Raw genomic sequence first — 17,067 nt, 5'->3', positions numbered from 1 at the left:
CGGCTCATCTGTCTGTCCGTCTTTCGTATCTGAGGTCTTTTATCTCACTTTAAGAAAGCTCCATTTCAACAAAGCCTTTGGACGTGATCCTCTGTAGGAGAAAACATCCTTTTGATGCCAAAAGATGAAAGGAAATGCCAAAATTGTTTATTAACTGAGCCTTGCAACAGGTGCCCCATCAGCAACTTGAGAAACTTCCTGGCCATTAGATGTTGAGAAGGCCAGGAGATAAGCACACTCTTGAGAAGAGCCTAGTAATAAACTGTCAGCCCTCTTCTGAGGCCAGCCCTGGAGCTGTTCCATTCTTCAGAAGGGGTAGTAGCCCATGACCGCAGAGCCGGAGAGAACCTGGTAGGCGCTGACACCAAGCCCCCCACCCAAGGGCACTTCAAACTCAGAACTTCATGTCCCAGAGGAGACCAATGGTAAGGGGAGAGCTGGGGCTCACAACTGGCTCTGACTAGAGCTTTCCCCAAGACATTTCATGTTCTCTAAGGCAGTTTTCACAGCATAGTACACACATCCAGGAGTGTTTACACACTTTCACAGCAATGGGTAAAAGGGACCCCTATTTCACAGCAAAATAGGTAGTTTTAAGAGAATAACTGTCTAGATCTTTGTCCCCCCCCACACACACCCCCGGTTTCCTCACCTTGGTCTGCCTAGTGTGAAACTGTCGTGCCCGATCTCCTTTCCCACCTGCCTTTCAGTCCCCTGTCCCAGTTCATCCTGGAGTTGTACCCATCCCACCCAGAACCTATATTGCCTCTAATGTACCAATAGGGACAACTTCATATTGTTAGTATCCTCAAAGCCTGATTAAATCAAGGCCCCACAGACCATCCATGCTTCTTAATAGAGATGCATTTCCAATACAATTTATGTTATTATCAAAATGTTTACATTTTTTACAAATTACAGGTTTATGGCAGCCCTGTGCTTAGCAAGTCTGTCAGTGCCATTGCAAAATGTTTGTTATGTAGGCACAGCTCAAATATATTGCTAGTTCAGTTTGAGGCCACTGTAATAAAGTGAATATCACAATAAGGCGAGTCATTACAAATTTTTTAGTTTCCTAGTGCATATAAAAGTTATGTTTAAATTACGTTGTATAGCCAGGCACAGTGACTTATGCCTGTAATCTCAGCACTATGGGGGGGGTCAAGGCAGGAGGATCGCATGAGGCCAGGAGTTCCAGACCAGCCTGGGCAACACAGTAAGACTTTGTCCCTACAAAATAAAACAATTTTTTTTTTTTTTTTTGAGACAGAACCTCAAGCTGTCGCCCTGAGTAGGATGCCATGGCATCACAGCTCATAGCAACCTCTAACTCCTGGGCTTAAGTGATTCTCTTGCCTCAGCCTCCCAAGTAGTTGGGACTACAGGCGCCCACCACAACACCCGGCTATTTTTTGGTTGTAGTCGTCATTGTTGTTTGGCAGGCCTGGGCTGGATTCGAACCCTTCAGCTCTGGTGTATGTGGTTGGCACCGTAGCTGCTTGAGCTATAGGCACCAAGCCAGAAAATAATACTTTTTTTAAAACTATGCTGTAAATCTATCAGGTGTGCAATAGCACTATGTGTACAAAACAATGCACAAACCAGAATTTTTGAATACTATGTTGCTAAAAATTCTAATGTTCATCAGAACCTTCAGCATTGTAATTTTTTGCTAGTAGAGGACCTTGCCTTGATGGCTGCTGACTAATTGGGGTGGTGGAAGCTGGGGTGGCCATGGTAATTTCTTCAAATAAGATGATGAATTTTGCAGCATTGATTGACTTGTCCTTTCACTAAATGCTGTTTAATAGCTTTTACCCACAGTATATCTGTCTTTCAAAATTGGAATCAATCCTCTCAAATCTGCTGCTGCTTTAACAACTAAGTTTATGTAATATCCTAAATTCCTTTTTGGTCATCTCAACAATATTCATAGCATCTTCATCTGGAGTGGATTCCATCCCAGAAAACCACTTCCTTTGCTTATCCATAAGAAGCACTTCCTCATCTGTTGAAGTTTAATCACAAGATTGCAGCAATTTAGTCACATCTTTAGGCTCCACGGTTTTTGGGGTTTTTTGCAGTTTTTTTGGCCGGGGCCAGGTTTGAACCCGCCACCTCCAGTATATGGGGCCAGTGCCCTACCCCTTAGAGCCACAGGTGCCACCCCAGGCTGCACTTCTAATTCTAGTTCTTTGGGTGTTCCACCACATCTGCAGTTGCCTCCGATGAAATCTTGAACCCCTCAGAGTATCATCTATGAGGGCTGGAATCACTTCTTTCAAACTCCTGCTTAATGTTAATATTTTGAACTCCTCCTAAGTATCACAAATGTTCTTTTTTTTTTTTTTTTTTTGCAGTTTTTGGCCGGGGCTGGGTTTGAACCCACCACCTCCGGCATATGGGGCTGGCGCCCTACCCCTTTGAGCCACAGGTGCCGCCCCACAAATGTTCTTTTTTTTTTTTTTGTAGAGACAGAGTCTCACTTTACGGCCCTCTGTAGAGTGCTGCAACGTTAAAGGACTCACAGCAACCTCCAGCTCTTGGGCTTTTGTGATTCTCCTGCCTCAGCCTCCCGAGCAGCTGGGACTATAGGCGCCTGCCACAACATCCGGCTATTTTTTGGTTGCAGTTCAGCCGGGGCTGGGTTTGAACCCGCCACCCTCGGTATATGGGGCCGGCGCCCTACTCACTGAGCCACAGGCGCCGCCCTCCACAAATGTTCTTAATGGAACCTAGAATGGTGAATCCTGTCCAGAAGGTTTTCCCTCCCTCCATCACTCCCTCCCACTCTTCCATTTTTCCTTCCCTCTTTCCTTCCTTCCCTCCTTCCTTTTTGCCTTACTTCCTTTTTCTTTCTTTCTTCCTTTCTTCCTTCTCTTCTCCCCTCCCTCCCTTTTCTTTCTTTTGACAGGGTCTTACTATATTGTGTGGGTAGTAGGACAGGCATGTCATCACACCTCACTGCTATTTCACACTCCTGGTCTCCCACCTCAGCCTCCTGAGTAGGTGGGACTACAGGCACATGCCACCACACTTGGCTAATTTTAAAAACATTTTTGGCCAAGTGCAATGGTTCACACCTAGAAACCTAGCACTCTGGGAGGCCAGGCTGGATGGATCACCAAAGCTCAAGAGTTCAATATTAGCCTGAGCAAAGCAAGACTGTGTCTCTACTAAAAATAGAAAAACTAGCTGGGCATTTTGGCAGGCACCTGACAGAGCAAGACTCTGTCTCAAAAAAGAAAAAAAAAATTTTGGTAGAGATGGGGTCTCATTATATTCCTCACTATGTTCTGGAACTCCTGCCCTCAAATGATCCTCTTGCGTTGGCTTCCCAAAGTACTAGGATTACAGAATGAGCCACCAAGTCTGGCCTTCCAAGAGGTTTTAGTTGGTTTATCCCAGACCTATCAGAGGAATCACTATGGAAGCTATAGCCTTACGAATTTTTTTCTTTTTTTGAGACAGTCTTACTCTGCTGCCCTGGATATAGTGCCGTGGCATCATCATAGCTCACAGCAACCTCAAACTTTTGGGTTCAAGAGCTCCTCTTGTTGGGTGGCGCCTGTGGCTCAAGGAGTAGGGCGCAGGTCCCATATGCAGGAGGTGGTGGGTTCAAACCCAGCCCTGGCCAAAAACCACACACACACACACAAAAAAAAGAGCTCCTCTTGTCTCAGTCTACTGAGTAGTTGAGACTAATGCCCACCACAACACATAGCTAGTTTTTCTACTTTTAGTAGAGACAAGGTTTCACTCTTGCTCAGGCTGGTCTTGAACTCCCAAGTTCAGGCAATCCACCTACCTTGGCTTCCCAGAGTACTGGGATTACAGGTATGAGCCACCACACCTGGCCCTGAAATGTATTTTTCAAATACTAAGATTTGAAGGTCACAATTGCTCCTTGATCCCTGGCCTGCAATATGGATATTGTGTTAGCAAACATGAAAACAACATTCATCTACTGCACATCTCCATCAGAGCTCTTGGGTGACCAGGTGTATTGTCAGTGAACAATAATATTTTAAAAGAAACCTATTTCTTCTGAGTAGTAGACCTCAACAGTGAGCTTCAAATATTCAGTAAACCAGCTGTAAACAGATGTGCTGTCATGTAGGATTTGTTGCTCCATTGATAGAGCACGAGGTAGGCCTAGGATTTTCAGAATGGTAAATGAACATTGGCTTCAACTTAAAGTCACCGTCGGCATTACCCCCTAAGAAGAAAGTCAACTTGTCCTTTGAAGATTTGAAGCCAGGCATTGACTACTACTCTCTAGCTATGAAAGTTAGATAGTATCTTCCAATAGAAGTCTCTTTCTTCGCTTTGAAAATCTGTTTGGTGTAGTCATCAATTTTCTTAGCTAGTTCTTCTGAATAACTTGTTACAGCCTCTACCTCAGCACCTGGTGCTTCACCTTGCACTTCTATGTTATGAAGATGGCTTTTTCCTTAAACCTGATGAATCAACCTCTTCTAGCTTTCAACTTTTGTTTTGCAGCTTCCTCACTTCTCTCAGCCTTGATAAAATTAAAGAGAATTAGACCTTACTCTGGATCAGGCTTTGACTTAAAGGAATGTTGTGACTCATTTGATCTTCTGTCCAGACCACTAGTTTCCTCCATATCAGCAGTAAGGCTGTTTTGCTTTCTTATCTTTTATGTGTTCACTGGAGCAACACTTTTAATTTCCTTCAAGAAGTTTTCCTTTGCATCCACAATTTGGCTATTTGGTGCAAGAGGCCTAGCTTTTGGCTTATCTTAGCTTTCAACATGCCTTCCTTTATAAGCTTAATCATACCTGGCTTTCAATTTAAAGTGAGAATGTGACACTCCTCTTTTTACTTTGAACACTCAGAGGCCACTGCGGGGTTATTAATTGGCTTAACTTCAATATTATTTCTGAAGGATAGAGAAGGCTGAGGAGAAGGAGTGAGATGGAGCAACAGCAGGTTGGTGGGACAGTCATAACACACTATTTTTTTTTTCTTTTTTTTTTTTAGAGACAGTCTCACTTTGTCACCCTTGGTAGAGTACTGTAGCATCACAGCTCACAGCTACTTCCAGTTCTTGGGCTTAGGCGATTCTCTTACCTCAGCCTCCTAAGTAACTGGGACTACAGGCGTCTGCCACAAAGGCCGGCTATTTTTTTGTTGCAGTTTGGCCGAGGCCAGGTTCAAATCCGCCACCCTCGGTATATGGGGCCAGCGCCCTACTCACTGAGCCACAGATGCCGCCCAGAACACACTACTTTATCAGTTAAATTTTGCCATGTTGTATGGGCATGGTCATGACCCTCCCTCCCCCAGAATTACAGTAGTAACATCAAAGATTACTAATCACAGATCACCATAATAGATACGATAATAATGAAAAAGTTTGAAATACAAAATGGCACCAATACATACAATATTGCCACAAATCTTCAATTCATAAAAATCACAATTATCTTTGAAGCACAGTAAAGCAAAGTGCAATAAAGTGAGGTATCCCTGTATTAATGATATGATTAAGTGTTAGGGCTTTATTGTCTCAGGAAACTTTCAAAAATCAAAGTTTAGATTGGCCAGGCATGGCTCATGCCTGTAATCTTAACACTTTGGGAAGCTGAGGTAGGTGGATTGCCTGAATTCAGAAGTTTGACACCAGTGTGAGCAAAAACAAGACTCTATCTCTACTAAAAATAGAAAAACTAGCTGGGTGTGGTGGTGAGCACCTGTAATCCCAACTACACAGGAGGCCAAGACAAGAGGATCACTTAAGCCCAAGAGTTTGAGGTTGCTGTGAGCTATGATGCCACAGTAGTCAACCCCAGAGTGATCGAGTGAGATTAGGTCTCAAAAAAAAAAAAAAAATTAAAATTTAAGGAAGCAGAAGTGTTGGCCAGAAGGAGTGTCTGCCCGAGTCTGCGGCATGAGCCCTACACGCATGTCATGAAGAGTCTGATAAGCCACTGTTGAATGCTAAGTCCCAGGCAGCCAACTAGCTTATAGATTTTTAGTGGAAAGGTATGGCTGTGAGCTCAGACAGTTGGAGATCTCTTAGGTATCTTTATGTTGCAATGATGCTAAAAGTGGCAGATCATTAAGACTAAGTAAACAACAAATCCTTTGAAATCACAATCCTATAGTTTCAGAATTTTTACAGTTATTGAAACTGTGAAAACTAATTATTAAATTGCCGTCGTCATTCTAAATCATGAACTTCACTTTTTGCAACAAAACTTCAGAGGAAGCCAGGCACGGTGACCTGTAATCCTAGCACTCTGGAAGGCCAAGGCAGGTGGATTGCCTTGAGCTCACAGGTTCAAGACCAACCTGAGCAAGAGTGATACCCCATCTCTAAAAATAGCCAGGTGTTGTGGTGTAGTTCCAGCTACTTAGGCAGCTGAGGCAAGAGAATCACTTGAGCCCAAGAGTTGGAGATTGCTGTAAGCTACGACACCACAGCACTCTACTGAGGGTGACAAAGTGAGATTCTGTCTCAAAAAAAAAAAAAACTTCAGAGGATCAAGTGATATTTATTGAATGCAAATTACATTTCTGATTTTCCATTATTTTTAAATAATGAAAAATCAAGGGCTGGGCACAGTGACTCATGCCTGTAATCCTAGCACTTGGGAGGTTAAAGTGGTTAGATTGCCTGAGCTCACATGTTCGAGACCAGCCTGACCCAGAGTGAGACCGTGTCTCTAAAAAATAGCCAGGTGTTGTGGCGGATGCCTGTAATCCAACCTGCTTGGGAGACTGAGGCAAGAGGATCACTTGAACCCAAGAGTTTGAGATTGCTATGAGCTGTGATGCCACAGCACTCTACCAAGGGTGACCAACTGAGACTCCCAAAAAAAAAGAAAGAAAGAAAAAGAAAAATCAGGCAAACATCAGATTATATATATATATATATATATATATTTTTTTTTTTTTTTTTTTGAGACAGAGTTTCATTTTGTTACCCTAGGTAGAGTGCTATGGCATCATAGCTCACAGCAACGTCAAACTCCTGGGCTCAAGTGATCCTCTTCCCTCAGCCTCCTGAGTAGCTGGGATTACAGGTGCCCACCATAATACCTGGCTATTTTTTTAGGGATGGGGGTCTCACTCTAGTACAGGCTGATCTCAAACTCCTGAGCTCAGACGATCCACCCACCTCAGCCTCCCAAAGTGCTGGGATTACAGGTTATGAGCCACTGAGCTTGGCTTACAAAAATACTTTCAAACATAAAAATTGGATAGTTTCGCCTGTGAGCGCCAGCGGCGGGAGGCAAGGGCTGTGGACGCCGAGCTTCGCGGTGAGATTTCATCGTAGAGACAGTTCTACTGTAGAGATGGTCAACGTACCTAAAACCCGAAGAACTTTCTGTAAGAAGTGTGGCAAGCATCAGCCTCACAAAGTGACCCAGTATAAGAAGGGCAAGGATTCCTTGTATGCCCAAGGAAAGAGGCGCTATGATCGAAAGCAGAGTGGCTATGGTGGGCAGACAAAGCCAATTTTCCGGAAGAAGGCTAAAACCACAAAGAAGATTGTGCTGAGGCTGGAATGTGTGGAGCCTAACTGCAGATCCAAGAGGATGCTGGCCATTAAGAGATGCAAGCATTTTGAACTGGGAGGAGATAAGAAAAGAAAGGGCCAAGTGATCCAGTTCTAAACTTTGAGACTTTTTGTCTTTTTGAGGAGAAAATGTTGAAGCTATACAAAAATTACCTGTAGGGAAATAAATATGATGATATTCAAAAAAAAAAAAAAAAAAATTGGATAGTTTCTATAGAGGAAGAAGAAGAATGGCATTATTTCCAACTTAAGATCTTTTCACATGTTTTTATTTTTATTTCTTTTGAGACAGAGTCTCAAGCTGTCACCTTTGGTAGAGTGCTGTAGCATCATAGCTCACAGCAGCCTCCAACTCTTGGGCTCAACTTATCCTCTTGCCTCAGTTTTTCTATTTTTAGTAGAGACAGAGTCTTGCTTTTGCTCAGGCTAGTCTCGAATTCCTGAGCTCAAGCCTCCCAGAGTGCTAGGATTATAGGCAGGAGCCACTATACCCGGCCTTTTCACATGTTTTTAAATAGATAATGATGAAGTATCTAATCAACCACTATAGTATATCAATTCTACTGGATATCAGACTTTTGAAAGAGTGATACAGCTTTATTTTGAAATGTGAGTATATATCATATCCTGGAAATTGTGTTCTTTGGGATGATTTAAAAACTACAATGAAAGATTTTATGTCAATTTAAAAGTATAGGGAGGATGCAGGCCTTCCAAATTCGTTTATAGGGTCCATGAGTAGGAAGACTTAAAGGCCACTATGCAGAAGTCTGTATGGGGTTTAGGATCTGGATGGATTCTAATTTATTAATCCATCTTGATCAATTTATAGATGAAAGACTAGGGGCTTTACTGGAAGGAATCTGATTGATTATCTAACCCATCTTGATCAATTTACAGAGGAAATTAATATACTAGGGACCAGGGAGGGTTAGTTGATTTTCCCAAAGTCACACAGTTGGGCTTAGAACCTAGGTGTCTTTGCTTGTTCATTCCTTTCACTGCTTCCACTGTGCTCAGAAATCCCACCACCAGTTTTGAAGAATGAGGAAGAAAGACACAAAGTGATCTTAAATCAGTGACTTAATAACAGGGACTTCTCCTCAGGCAGGTTGCTCTCTACCCTGCCACTTCAACTTCAGTGGTCAGGCTGGGAGGCCAGGGCTTGCATGGGGCAGTCCCTAGGCCCAGGGTAGTTGGTTTTGATTTACTCCTGACTAGGAGTTTCTCTTCCAGGGTCTCCTCTACCCCTCTAAAGATGAGGTAAACCTCATCTTTAGGGATCTGAGGTCCCAGAGTGAGCCATCACTATCTTATAAAAGATGCCTCCCCTAGGACACTTGAGTTTCATCTCTTAATCATCATAATAAATGAATAGTGTCCCTTCAGAGGTGATGACTATTAAACTGCACAAGCTCCAGTTTACACAACAGCCCTGGGCCAAAGTAGCCCCTTATAGTTTCTTGGTCCAGACAGGAAGTGGGGCAAAGCCAAGCTGGGGGGCTACAGTGAAGTGGATACTGCTTGCTATGCCTCACAAGGCCTGAGATGGACACAGTGCTATGCAAACACCTTGCTGCACCCTGTAGTGGAGAGCTCTTGTGCTTAGAACCTCAGAAAGGCAGGATCACACTGATGATGTGTGACATAGCTTTCTTTTTAATGACTTACAAGGTTTGGTTAGTTTTATCTTCGTGACCTCTGGTTTCCCTGTGCAGAAAATACATGGTAGAGTTGGAGTGGGGGTAGGGGACTCTGGCTGACCAAACAAAGACAGGCAGCCCCAAGTAGGCTATGGGTAAGGACAGCCCTGAAGGGCAGGCCTGGCCCAGAAATATGAACAAGAACATGGTTGGAGCCGAGGACACAAGGCTGACAGGAAAGGACACAGGCTGTTGTCGGGACACACACTACCACACACTTGAGACCAGGACCCTGCTGACACAGCAGCTCTCCACCCTGGCCCCTTACTGCCCCCCGCCCCTCTCCCCCGCCTGCCAGCTGCCAACAGGGCTCTGCCCTGTGTCTTCCACACCTGTCACTGCCTGTCCTTGTCCGGTGGGGCCCCATCAGCCCCTCCTCAGCTGCCCAACAGAGAAAGCAGTTAGTGGGGAGGGGAGGGAACATGGAGCGGGGGCCGGTGGTGGGGGCAGGGCTGGGAGCTGGAGCCCGAATCCGGGCATTGCTGGGCTGCCTGGTCAAGGTGCTCCTCTGGGTGGCCTCTGCTTTGCTATACTTTGGTAGTGAACAGGCTGCCCGCCTCCTGGGCAGCCCCTGCTTACGGCGCCTCTACCATGCCTGGTTGGCAGCAGTGGTCATCTTTGGGCCCCTCCTGCAGTTCCATGTCAACCCTCGGACTATCTTCGCCAGCCATGGGAACTTCTTCAACATGTGAGTCCACTCAAAGCTGTGGGAGCCGGCTTCCTGCACTCTGGGATCCCAGCTCCTTTCTCCAAGCTTCTGTCCTCCTGCCAGTCTGAACACTAAAAATAGGCTAGGAGGTTGAGGACAAGGCTGGAGACAGGGGGAGGGGAACAGAGTCATGGGGTACAGGGGAAGTCAGGAGCAAGACTGAAGAGGAAGTGTGGGACCCTAGAATGCTGAATGGTCCTCTAAGAAGATAGCAAAGTTTAAATTGCTGGGGGTTGCAAAGGGCACCCAAAAGACAATCAATGATGATGTGTATGTAGGATTGGGGACAGAGCAATGATGGGAGTACATACCAGAGTGGGAAGACAGGGTTAGGGGTCTCAGTATTCTCCCCTCTTCTCTGCCTACAGAAAGTTTGTGAATTCAGCGTGGGGCTGGACCTGCACCTTCCTGGGGGGCTTCGTGTTGCTGGTGGTGTTCCTGGCTACACGGCGCGTGGCAGTGACCGCCAGGCACCTGAGCCGACTGGTGGTGGGGGCGGCCGTGTGGCGGGGGGCAGGCCGGGCCTTTCTGCTCATTGAAGACCTGACTGGCTCCTGCTTCGAGCCTCTGCCCCAGGGCTTGTTGCTCCATGAGTTGCCAGACCGCCGAAGCTGCCTGGCAGCCGGCCACCAGTGGCGAGGCTACACAGTCTCCTCCCACACCTTCCTGCTCACCTTCTGCTGCTTGCTGATGGCTGAGGAAGCAGCCGTGTTTGCCAAGTACCTGGCCCACGGGCTGCCTGCTGGGGCACCCTTGCGCCTCGTCTTCCTGCTCAACGTGCTGCTGCTGGGCCTCTGGAACTTCCTGCTGCTCTGTACTGTCATCTATTTCCACCAGTACACTCACAAGGTGGTGGGCGCTGCGGTAGGTACCTTCGCCTGGTACCTCACCTATGGCAGCTGGTATCATCAGCCCTGGTCTCCAGGGAGCCCTGGCCATGGGCTCTTCCCCCGCCCCCACTCTAGCCACAAGCATAACTGAAAGAAATAAAAGCCTCAGGCCTGGCCTTGGCTCCTCTCATCATTTGGTTGGGGCCTGGAAAGGGTAGAAAGAGAGTCTGGTAGTCACTAGGGTTCCTTAGCTATTCCTTGCCGTCATCAGTCTTGAATGTTCTTCCTTATCTTTGACCTCCACCCCTCCTGCTATCCTTTTAACCTCTGTAAAGACTTTGAGCTGAGTCTGTGCTGTTGAGGAAAGGCACTCCTAAGGCAGGTAATAGCACCCTTCAGTGTGGGCATCATTCTTACTGAGCAGGTGCTCCATCTCCAGCCTGCGGGGCTCGTTTTTCCTGCCTTTTCCACTGAATCTTCGCCCCATCCTCCTCAGGTGACCACCTATCTGGGCACTCCACCCAGGGACCCTTCCTACCCTGTCTTCCCATACAGTGTCTTCCCCATGGAGGCCTGTGTCATATTCACATGGCATGTCATGTGAATAACATGGACAAGGATTCTACTATTTGGGGGCATATGAGCTAGCAGGGGAAGGCGGATAATAAACATACAAATAATAATAGCAAACACTTGAACTGTGTGTGTACTCTGTGCCAAGCACTGTTCTAAGTATCTGTAAGTTCTTTACATAAATTAATACATTTAGCGTTGTGGGAGGGGGGGGGCGGCGCCTATAGTCCCTCTTCCAGGAGGCTGAGGGAAGAGAATTGCCTAAGCCCAAGAGCTGGAGGTTGCTGTGAGCTGTGACACATGGCACTCTACCAAGGGTGACAAAGTGAGACTCTGTCTCTAAAAATAAATAAATAGATTAATTAATTAACACATTTAGTCTTCACAGTACCAGAACTATGATGTTGTAGTGTTCCCACTGTACAGTTGCAAAAGCCAAGGCACAGAGGTTAAGAGACTTGCTCACAGCTAATAAACAGAGAAGATTACAAATGCAGGCAACATGGGTGTATTGTCTACGTTCTAAATCAGCAGTTCTCAACCTGTGGGTCGGGGTCAAATGACTCTTTCACAGGGGTCGCCTAAGACCATCGTGCATATCAGATATTTACATTACGATTCATAACAGTAGCAAAATTACAGTTATGAAGTAGCAACGAAAATAATTTTATGGTTGGGGGTCACCACAACATGAGGAACTGTATTAAAGGGTGGCGGCATTAGGATGGTTGAGAACCACTGTCTAAACCATGGATAAGCAACCTAAGGCCCTCTGGTGGCCAGTTTCTGTATTGCCTTCAAACTAAACTTTTTTTTTTTTTAAATCCTTCCCTTACTGATACATCGTTATATGTTTGAAAAAAAAAATCAAAGAAGGATATTTCATGACACATGAAAATTATGTGAAATTTAAATTCCAGTGTCTATAAATGAGGTTTTATTAGAACTCAGCCAATTAATTTACACATGGCTACTTCCTGCTACGACGGCAGAGTTGAGTAGTTGATATATAGACATTGTAAGATCCACAAGCCTAAAATATTTACTATCTAGTCCTTTACAGAAAAGTTTCCCAAAATCTATTTTAGATCAGTACACAATCCTGTTTCAAAAACAAAATAAAACAAAAAATGGCTAGTATCAGATTTTTAAAAGTGCCATGAATGTAGTAAAACAGCGTGACTTGTAATAGAGACTTGGAAGAAGTTACTTTATAAAGAATGATGGAGGGCCGGGAGCGGTGGTTGATGCCTGTGATCCTAGCACTCTGGGAGACTGAGGTTGGTGGATAGCCTGAGCTCAGGAGTTTGAGACCAGCCTGAGCAAGAGTGAGAGACCCCGTCTCTAAAAAATAGCTGGGCGTTGTGTCCAGGGCTTGTAATCCCAGCTACTAGGGAGGCTGAGGCAAGAGGATCTCTTGAGCCCAAGAATTCGAGGTTACTGTGAGCTATGACACCAAGGCACTCTAATGAGGGAGATAAAGTGAGACTCCGTCTCAAAAAAAAAAAAAAAAAACAATGCCGGGCGCGGTGGCTCGCGCCTGTAATCCCAACACTGTGGGAGGCTGAGGAGGGAGAATTGCTTGAGCTCAGGAGTTCGAGACTCGCCCAAGCGACAGTGAAACCCCGACTCACGAAAAAATTGGAAAAATCCAGCCGGGCGCCGTGGCGAGCGCCTGTAATCCCAGCAGCTTCCGGAGGCTGAAGCAGCGGGATGACCACAGCCCAAGTCTGAGGTTGCAGTGAGTTACCACGCCCACTGCACTCTGCTCAGGGGCATAGGGTGGGACTCTCTACAAAAAAGATGGAGACAGTTCTCTCTAAAGAGGTGACATTTGAGCTGAAAACCTAGTAACTCCACTCAGGAAGGGAGTTAAGACAAATCGATTAGCAGAGCAAAGGCCCCCGAGGCAGGAATGAACCTCACACCTTTGAGAAACAAATGAAAGCCCAGGTTTTTGCAAGTGTAATGAAAGAGAGGGAAAGCACTAGGAAGTGAACTTGCAGGGGAGACAGATACCAGGCAGGCCCAGAAGAAAAAAAAAACCTTTGAATTTCATTATAAGGACAACAGAAAACTAAGAAAGGATTTTAAGGAAGAAGCATAAGCATGAACCCCCTACTCCGTAAGAGCGGATTAAATAATAGAAGAATGGAGTCCGCAGCAGGGGTCCAGGAGAGAGCTTATTGGGGCTTGGATAGGGATGATGCCAGCTTTGAGTGTTGCTGCACAGGCCATGGACGCCCATGGAGCCAGGAGCCCACGCTGGTACAGGTAGGAAAGAGGCCAGGTCTTGATCATCTCTGACGAAAGACAGGAAAGCCCCAAGTAAGGATTATCACTATCCCAGGCAGAGAAGGGAAAGAAGAGAACCAGTGAGGAGTCAGAGGGGAGCTAGAGGCGGGGAGATGGGAGGCAGGAGGTGGATGGTGGAGACTGCAGAGATGGGCGTGGGCGGGGAGCGCCGAGCGCAGGGAGGCAGGGGGAGGGGCGGAGGCAGTAAGCGGAGTCGAGAGCAGGGCTGAGGCGTGCAGGCAGCGGGTAGGTTCAAGGGGCGGGGGCTAGAGCAAACGCGCCTCTCCAGCTCCCAGAGGCCGCGGCTCAGCTCCTCCCCCGCTAGTGGGCTCCGCCTCCTGCAGACCTCCACTCCTAGCTCCCCAGGAAGGCGGTGCGCGCTGAGAACGCTGCTTTCGCTTTCCCTTCCCCGTGCCCAGTCTTCGCTCTTCGCGCGGCGCTAGGACCCCTGTCCAGGCCATGGCCATGCTCAGGGTCCAGCCTGAGGCCCAAGCCAAGGTGAGCACTGCGGGTTCTAGGCAGGGCCCAGGAGAGGCGTGGCTCGGAGAGACTGAGGGGCTCTCTGACCCGCCCCCAGACCCTGGCCTGAGCGGGGTCAGTCAACCGAGCCTGTGTGCTGGGAGCACCTGCTCCTCGGGAGACCGGCTGGGGCTGCCTGCTAGGAAAGGCGCGGCGGCTGTGGTTCAGTGGGGTGAGGTGAAGCGAAGACCTGGCGTGTAGGGGAAGTCCGCTGGCCCCGGGCTGGGCCACACACAGACCCAGTGCGGGACCTGCCCCTGCCACCTCGTGGCCTTTTCCTCAGGAGGCTCCCGGGGTTCGCACCGTCCCTGCCTCACCCGCAGAGGGTTGTACATCCACATATCTCCTCACACAGCCCAGGAGACCCCAGAGATCCGTTCTCACATGAGCCATTGGCCCTTCAAGGCCGGAAATGTAATCATCCTCCAAATCCTGCTCCAGGAGGATCAACTGCTCCTTCCCCAGATGCAGGCTGCAGAGATCCACTCTAACATTACCCCAACCACCCTCACAAGGATTCCTCTTACTTTCTTTAGGCCTGGCCTTAGGGGGATCTTACTCCACCCTTTCCCCCAGGCCAGGCCCAACACCACCCTAAGGGAACTGTCCTCAAATGAACTGGCCTTAAAGCCAGGGTTCTGAAGGATTGCCTGTGCCCCACAGGTGGATGTGTTTCGTGAAGACCTTTGTACCAAGGTAAGACCTGCCCCGTCAGTACCCACACCCCAACCCAACTCTTACTGCTCAGCCCTGCCTCACTGCCTAGGAAGGGTCTTTGGTTCTGACCCCATCTTCCTTCACCTCCACCTCACACAGACAGAGAACCTCCTCGGGAGCTATTTCCCCAAGAAGATTTCTGATTTGGATGCATTTTTAAAGGTACTGGGGCTGGGCAGGGAGTTGGAGAGTTTGGGGGGACTTAAGAATGAGGAGGTGAGAAGAACACCCTCAGCATCTGTCCTCCTCCCACCCTACACCAGGAGCCAGCTCTCAATGAAGCCAACTTAAGCAATCTGAAGGCCCCATTAGACATCCCAGTGCCTGATCCAGTTAAGGAGAAAGAGAAGGAAGAGCGGAAAAAACACCAGGAGGCAAGCAGGGAAGACCTGGAAGGAGGGATCCAACCATGGGGAAAATCAGCCTTAGTCCTGACGCCCATGAACCCTTCTCTCCCTATAGAAGGAAGACAAAGATGAAAAGAAGAAAGGGGAAGATGAAGACAAAGGTACTTGAAACCACTATGGTGGGAAGAAACTTCAGTCCCACCGCACAGAAGCTCCTCTCTAGGGAGTCCTTTCTCCTTTCCCTTCTGCACCTCTCACACAGGCTCAATCATGTGACTGGCCTACTCTCTAGGTCCTCCCTGTGGCCCAGTGAACTGCAATGAAAAGATTGTGGTCCTCCTGCAGCGCTTAAAGCCTGAGATTAAGGATGTCATTGAGCAGCTCAACTTGGTGAGGCCTCCCACCTGAACCCTAAGGTTTTAGGTCAAACTCTTTGTCCTCTTGGTCTCTGCTAGTTAGAGTATAACACTTGCCAGGTCTTAGCAAGAGAAAACACAGCAAGTGGGGCAGTGCCTGTGGCTCAGTCGGTAAGGCGCTGGCCCCATATACCGAGGGTGGCGGGTTCAAACCCGGCCCTGGCCAAACTGCAACCAAAAAATAGCCGGGCGTTGTGGCGGGCGCCTGTAGTCCCAGCTACTCGGGAGGCTGAGGCAAGAGAATCGCTTAAGCCCAGGAGTTGGAGGTTGCTGTGAGCTGTGTGAGGCCACGGCACTCTACCGAGGGCCAGAAAGTGAGACTCTGTCTCTACAAAAAAAAAAAAAAAAAAGAAAACACAGCAAGTGGAACCAGAAGTCTAGACCCTGGGGCTGGGGATGGACCTGGCATACCTCCACCCATTGTGGGCAGGGAAGCAAGGGAGGATAGAAACCTGGGAATTGGGTGAAGGGTTGATGCAGCTTTGATGCCATTCCCTCCCCCCAGGTCACCACCTGGTTGCAGCTGCAGATACCTCGGATTGAGGATGGGAACAATTTTGGAGTGGCTGTCCAGGTGAGACCACACCCCACTCCCCTGCCTTCCTTTCTAGTCTGTGCTTCCTTCCACTTTTCCCCCTTGCTTTCTTTCCCCAGGAGAAGGTGTTTGAACTCATGACCAGCCTCCACACCAAGCTAGAAGGCTTCCACACTCAAATCTCTAAGTGAGTACTTACCCACTTGCACACTCCGGTTTCCTCCTACTTCACCCACTCCATGTACACTTCTACTTCCCATAGGTATTTCTCTGAGCGAGGTGATGCAGTGGCCAAAGCAGCCAAGCAGCCCCATGTGGTAGGTGAGACCCAGGTTAGGGTGCACAGGGAAAAGACACATGTGAAGTCACGCCTGACCCAAGTTTCCCACAGGGTGATTATCGGCAGCTGGTACATGAGCTAGATGAGGCAGAGTACCGAGACATCCGGCTGATGGTCATGGAGATCCGCAACACTTATGTGAGGAGACATGGGCAGGGGTGGGCAGAGCCAGCTTTCCCAGGCCACCCATTCCTTGACACTGCAGGTTGAGGGTGAAGGGTGACAAAGCTCAGTCTCTCCACAAGGCTAGAAATGGGGCTCAGAGCCTCTGGGGCCCTGAGGCTGACCCCTACTCCTCCCTGGTCTTGTAGGCTGTGTTATATGACATCATCCTGAAGAACTTTGAGAAGCTCAAGAAGCCCAGGGGAGAAACAAAGGGAATGATCTATTGAGAGCTCCCTCTAATTCTGTGATGGGTACAGCATAGACGTTCTTAATTTTTGCCAGGGACTCCAGATTTTCCCCTACCTTTCTCTTATTGAGGTTTTTCCCTCACCTTGCCTCCCAAGCACAATAAATATAGTCACACTGTGG

At 47.7% G+C, this 17,067-nt stretch overlaps 3 protein-coding genes across 3 annotated transcripts; all 3 read left to right on the top strand.

The window, feature by feature from the left end:
• Positions 1–7,231: 7,231 nt before the first annotated feature.
• Positions 7,232–7,737, top strand: LOC128589127 (60S ribosomal protein L36a). The gene has a single exon (XM_053596046.1). It carries the CDS (start codon positions 7,326–7,328, stop codon positions 7,644–7,646), a length of 321 nt encoding a protein of 106 aa, XP_053452021.1. The 5' UTR covers positions 7,232–7,325; the 3' UTR covers positions 7,647–7,737.
• A 1,335-nt stretch (positions 7,738–9,072) lies between these two features.
• FITM1 (fat storage inducing transmembrane protein 1) lies at positions 9,073–10,967 on the top strand. Its single transcript, XM_053596045.1, has 2 exons — positions 9,073–9,940; positions 10,330–10,967. Exons 1-2 carry the CDS (start codon positions 9,675–9,677, stop codon positions 10,940–10,942), a joined length of 879 nt encoding a protein of 292 aa, XP_053452020.1. The 5' UTR covers positions 9,073–9,674; the 3' UTR covers positions 10,943–10,967.
• A 2,988-nt stretch (positions 10,968–13,955) lies between these two features.
• On the top strand, positions 13,956–17,066 carry PSME1 (proteasome activator subunit 1). Its single transcript, XM_053593459.1, has 11 exons — positions 13,956–14,157; positions 14,842–14,874; positions 14,995–15,057; positions 15,159–15,269; positions 15,358–15,403; positions 15,535–15,632; positions 16,164–16,232; positions 16,313–16,380; positions 16,456–16,510; positions 16,585–16,671; positions 16,845–17,066. Exons 1-11 carry the CDS (start codon positions 14,119–14,121, stop codon positions 16,923–16,925), a joined length of 750 nt encoding a protein of 249 aa, XP_053449434.1. The 5' UTR covers positions 13,956–14,118; the 3' UTR covers positions 16,926–17,066.
• Position 17,067: the final 1 nt, after the last annotated feature.

This window comes from Nycticebus coucang, chromosome 6 (genome assembly GCF_027406575.1).
Source record: "Nycticebus coucang isolate mNycCou1 chromosome 6, mNycCou1.pri, whole genome shotgun sequence".
NCBI classification, from domain to species: domain Eukaryota; kingdom Metazoa; phylum Chordata; class Mammalia; order Primates; family Lorisidae; genus Nycticebus; species Nycticebus coucang.
Note: the sequence above shows the minus strand (reverse complement) of the source record. Positions and strands in the feature narration are given on the sequence as shown.

Excerpts from the sequence above, each read along its gene's own strand:
- LOC128589127 (XM_053596046.1), top strand. The coding sequence starts at position 7,326 with ATGGTCAACGTACCTAAAACCCGAAGAACTTTCTGTAAGAAGTGTGGC.
- FITM1 (XM_053596045.1), top strand. The coding sequence starts at position 9,675 with ATGGAGCGGGGGCCGGTGGTGGGGGCAGGGCTGGGAGCTGGAGCCCGA. Across the intron at positions 9,941-10,329 it reads CATGGGAACTTCTTCAACAT|AAAGTTTGTGAATTCAGCGT; the intron begins GTGAGTCCACTC and ends CTCTGCCTACAG.
- PSME1 (XM_053593459.1), top strand. The coding sequence starts at position 14,119 with ATGGCCATGCTCAGGGTCCAGCCTGAGGCCCAAGCCAAG. Across the intron at positions 14,158-14,841 it reads AGCCTGAGGCCCAAGCCAAG|GTGGATGTGTTTCGTGAAGA; the intron begins GTGAGCACTGCG and ends TGTGCCCCACAG. Across the intron at positions 15,058-15,158 it reads ATTTGGATGCATTTTTAAAG|GAGCCAGCTCTCAATGAAGC; the intron begins GTACTGGGGCTG and ends ACCCTACACCAG.